Source organism: Orycteropus afer, unplaced genomic scaffold (assembly GCF_000298275.1).
Source record: "Orycteropus afer afer isolate SDZICR_OR568_19922 unplaced genomic scaffold, OryAfe1.0 scaffold00018, whole genome shotgun sequence".
In the NCBI taxonomy this organism is placed as follows: domain Eukaryota; kingdom Metazoa; phylum Chordata; class Mammalia; order Tubulidentata; family Orycteropodidae; genus Orycteropus; species Orycteropus afer.
The window spans coordinates 2,866,612-2,871,504 of record NW_006921605.1 but is presented as its reverse complement, the minus strand read 5'-3'; the positions used below and the strand labels follow the sequence as shown (position 1 = coordinate 2,871,504).

Genomic DNA, 4,893 nt, shown 5'->3' with positions numbered 1-4,893 from the left:
TGCCCCGCGGGGCGTCTGGTGGTGGGGACGCCGCACCGCCTGCCCCGCGGGGCGTCTGGTGGTGGGGACGCCGCACCGTCTGCCCCGCGGGGCTCCTGGTGGTGGGGACGCCGCACTGTCTGCCCTGCGAGGTGTCTGTTCTTGGTGGTGGTTGCTGTCAAGTTGGTCCCTGCTGTGGCGCCTCTGTGTGTGCAGAGACTACAACGGCTCCGTCAGGTTTGCGAGGCTGACACCTTTCAGAAGCAGATCTCTGGGTCTGTCTTCAGGGCCCTCTGGTGGCTCGAACCACCAGCCTGTCGGCAGTACTCAGGTGCCTAACCATCCGCGCTACCCGGGAGCTCCATCACTGAGACTAGGCCACTAGCCAGAGACCAGAGTTTATCAGTGGCTACCAGGGGCGGGAGGAGGGGGGCACCGTTCAGGGAGCAGTGAGGTCTGGCCGTGGTGATGGCAGGTGGCCAGAGTTCAGGGAGCAGTGAGTGCTCATGGGAGATTTGGCAGCAGATGGTGGTGATGGTCGCACAGCGTAGTTACTGTAACTGACGTCACATGAGATGTGCAACTAGAAATTCCTGCATTGTGTGTGTGTGATGAGTGTGTGTACGACTGTGTGAGTGAGTGTGCGTGTGTGTGCATGTGAGTAAATGTGTGTGAGTATGCATGTGTGTGAGTTGCATGTGTGTGTGTGTGTATGTGTACATAAGTGTGTGAGAGAGTGTGTATCTGTGTGAGTGTGAGAGTGTGTATCTGTGTGAGAGTGTGTGTGACAACAACAGAAAGGTGCGAGGAGGCTTATGCAGACCACCTGGGGGAGCTGGGCGTGCAGACCAGGTTCCTAGTGGTTGAGAGCGTTTTATGCTTGGGGATTATAATTGGACCGTGAAATCAAATGTGCATGAACTGTTGACTGTAAAACAAATCTGCTGTATAAATTTGCACCCAAAGCACGCGTGAGCGCCCACACATGCACACAGTTTACTTGTGGTTAAGAGGTGGGATGGGCGGGAGGGGATAGAAGGGACCTTCCCTGAGGGCACAGAGCTTCCATTAGGGGTGGTGGATAATTTGGAAATGCAGACTGGGCGTGGCTGCACAACATAAGGAATGCAGTTAAATTTTCAAAAATCATTTGAAAACCAAAGTGCAGAAGGAGGAGAAGGAGAAGGTGGGAGAGGGGAGGCGTGGGGGGCGCATGAGTTCTGTGTTTGAGGACTTAAGTGGAAACCACAAACAGACGTGCACAGACACGCCCACTCTGATCTCTAACTTCAAACGTAACCGATACAATCAGCTGGAAACCCGGAGCTGAGTGGCTCTGCCTCACCTGCAGGGCCCCTGCCCTAGTCGGCCGGCCCAGCCCCTCTGAGCTGCTGACCGTCTCTGGCCTGTTTCCCCCGCCCCGTCCAGTACTGGGAGGAGAAGGAGAAGATGCTGCTCCAGTTCCAGAAAACCAAGGTGGACTGTGAGCTCTACAAGGAGAAGATGAACGCCCTGCAGGGCCAGGTGGTCGAGCTGCAGAAGGAGCGAGACCAGGTACCCGAAGAGGCGGGGCCTCAGAGCGCACAGGCGACAGGCTGAAGGCTCGCCCGTCCCGGCGGGCAGCTGGTGCCAGGTTTGGGGCCTTTCCTCGGTCAGGACCCACTGGCTGACACACACGGTTAACACGCTGCTGACCAGAAGGTTGGAGGTTTGGGTCTGACCAGAGGGCCTCAGAGGGAAGGCCTGGCCACCACTTCTGAAAAACCGGCCATTGGAAGCCATGCGGAGTGCGGTTAGTGACACAGCCCAGGGCACCATGAGTCAGGGCGATGCGACGGCCGGGTGTTTCGCTCGGTCCCCACGGGGTGTTTAAGCCCCCGCCCCGTCATGGCCTGCTGTGCTCACTGCTGGCAGATCTGCCCGGCTGTTATTCCTGGCTGACGTCTGAGAACGTCTCCAGGCCAGGGCCAGTGGTCCGGTGGACCCTGACTCACGGTGACTCCGAGTGCGTGTCGGAGCAGAGCCGAGCCCCACGTGGCGTCAGTGGCTGCTTTGTCAGTTGCCAGGCCTTTCTTCGGTGGCATCCTTGTGGACTCGAACCTGCAGTCTCTCGTTAGCAGCTGAGCACGTTAAGGTGTCCGCCAGCCAGGGCTCCGTTTCAGTGCCCCCAGCCCAGACAGTGGGTTTTGTCCCAGTCGCTTACTCATGCCTGCCTTGGAAACCAGCGTAGGCTTGCACAGCTCGGAGTGAAAGCTGTGTCCCACGCACATCCGCTGAGTCCAGGCTAAATCAGAAAAGAAACGGGACTGTGTGCTTTGGCGATGACTCTCCTTGCTGGTCTTGTTGGCCCGTCTTCTTTAAAGTTTTTAAAGTGGGGCGCACGCTGCCTCTTCCCCCAGGCGTACGCAGCGCGAGACAGGGCGCAGGCGGAGGTCTCGCAGAGGCTGACGGAGAAGGACTCACTCCGCAGACAACTGTTGGAGCTGACGGAGGAGGTCTGTGAGCTGCGTGAACAGCTCTGCAGGCTGTGGGCGGCCTCGCCACCGAGCGGGGTGAGCACTTCCCCAGTGCTTCCCGAGGGCGGGCGGCTGGAGGGGCCACGCAGGTGCAGGGGGCAGGAGGGGGGCCCTGCCTCCAGCTCCAGGTGCCCAAGGGCCTAGGGTTCACAGTGAGACCTCTCCTGTGCAGGCAGCCAGCCGTTCCTCACCCCCGGCAGCTCCCCGCATCAGGGAGAAACATGTATGTACATACGTAATCACACACGTGACTGTCGTTAGGTGCGCTCAGGTGGATTCCTGACTCACAGCAACGCCGTGTGACAGTAGCACTGCCCCAGAGGGTTTCCCAGGCTGTCATCTTACCAGAGCAGGTCACCTGGTCTTTGCTCCGTCAGAGCCACAGGGTAGATTGGAACCGCCAACCTTCGGGCTGGCAGCCGAGGGCTTAACCATTGTGTCACCAGGGCTCCTGTGTGTGTGTGTGTGTGTGTGTGTGTAGCTCTGGTGGTGCGATGGGTAAGGCATTTGCCTGCTGACCAGAAGGTTGGCCATTGCTCCCCAGGAGGAAGATGAGGCAATCTATTTCTGTATAGACTGACACCCTTGGAAACCCTGTGGGGGTCACTATGAGTGAGAATCGACTCACTGGCAGTGGGTGTGGTTTGGACTTGGCTTCCATAAAGACTGACAGCCTTGGAAACCCTGTGGGGGTCTCTGAGTTAGAATAGACTCTGTGGAAGCGGTGGGTGGGATATACGACTGGGTGGGTGATGGGGCCGTGGTGGTTTTCCTGGGTGCTGGTGCGAGGAGGCCTGTCCACAGGGCACAGATGGATGGTGGTAAGTGGGTGGGAACCTAAGAGCACCAGGGAGAACATCCTAAGCTCCCCACCCACCGTGTCAGCAGGCCGAGTTGGACGCCGGGGAGCCCTGTGCGAGGGGCAAGCAGCGGCTGGTCCGGATGTACGCCATCTGCTCCACCGAGGTACTGCTTCTCCGGCCCCTCAGCGCACCCTCTCCACCCCCATGATGGGGGGACCTTCCTTCTGTTCCCCCTGCAGGGATGGGTTAGTGCCAAGAGACAGGCAGTAATCAGGGTGGCGGGGTCACTCCCAGAGCCTGGCTCCGTGTGTCTGTTCTCCCCCTTTGGCCAAGGCGAGAGCAAGTGACCGTCTGGACCTCAGGGTGGGACAGCAGGGTCACTACTGGGACGAAGGGCGAGAGGCGTGTGGGAGGTGGTACCCCGTGCTGCTGCTGTGGTTCAGGCCTTGGGGTTCCCTTTCTGGAAGTTTCCAGCACTGTCCCTGCGTTCCCCAGCTCCGTGGCATGTAGCCTGGCCTGCTCACTGACCCCGCGGAAGGTCCAGAGAGTTGTGTAGCTCATTCATCTTCCAGAGCGTGAATTCAGAGCCTGGACTCGGCGGGCCACAGCCCACCCCCAAGGCAATCGCATCAGTCCCCTCCATTCAGAACCCTCCAAGGCACCCCAGGGCCCGGGCCAAAGTCCAGCTGTGACTCCTTTCTGGAAGTGGTGATCAGGGGAGCCCTCTGCCCAGAGCTGGCTTACATCCCATTCTTCTCATAGGTCCCCAGGGACCACCACTCCTGGACGCCCCTCTCTGGCCTCCTGTCCCCCCACTCTCCACACCTGGCCTTTGAATCTGGCCACATGGAGGGGTTTGCTCCTCCCCACCCCTCTCTCCCCACCTCTGTCTGGACTGTGCCTCCCCTCCCCCACCGGGCCACCTCAGCCAGCTTAGCTACTGCTTCCTCCAGGAAGTCACCCGGAGTGTCCTGCCCACCATGACACCCATGTGCCTGGTGTCCTTGTGGGACTGCACTGTTGGTCCCCTCGCCCACCAAGGATATCACTTGCCCTCAGGTGTGTGCTCACTACTGGCAAATGGCCTGGCACATAGTAGGGGCTTAGGAGATACTTGTTCAGTGTGGACAGACCTAAATTCAGATCTACTTGTTTGGGACACTTCCCTTCCCACAGGTACTGGTGGGAAGCAGCCCACGTGTGGCTCCTCCCCTCACTGGCTGGGGGCACCTCTCTAACCAGTAGTCAGCCTCTTTAACCTATAGTTAGCCTCTCTAACCAGCAGTCAGCCTCTCTAACCAGCAGGCAGCCTTTTTAACCCATAGTTAGCCTCTCTAACCAGTAGTCAGCCTCTCTAATCTGTAGTCAGCCCTTCTAACCAGTAGTCAGCCTCTCTAACATGTAGTCAGCCTTCTAGCCAGTACTCATCCTCACCAACCAGTAGTCAGCCTTTCTAACCAGTCGTCAGCCTGTCTAACCAGTACTCAGCCTTTTTACCCTGTACTCAGCCTCTCTGGTCTGCAGGCAGCCTCTCTAACCAGCAGTCAGCGTCTCTAACCAGTATTTAGCTTCTCTAACCAGCAGTCAGCCTCTCT

The 4,893-nt window shown here is 58.6% G+C and overlaps 1 protein-coding gene across 1 annotated transcript in view; it reads left to right on the top strand.

Moving 5' to 3' along the window:
* Positions 1-4,893, top strand: part of CARD14 (caspase recruitment domain family member 14) — a 48,571-nt gene that overhangs the window by 29,869 nt on the left and 13,809 nt on the right. The window contains exons 6-8 of the mRNA XM_007959823.1: positions 1,408-1,533; positions 2,379-2,546; positions 3,390-3,461. Coding sequence (XP_007958014.1) covers positions 1,408-1,533; positions 2,379-2,546; positions 3,390-3,461 — 366 coding nt within the window. The remainder of the gene's footprint in view (positions 1-1,407; positions 1,534-2,378; positions 2,547-3,389; positions 3,462-4,893) is intronic.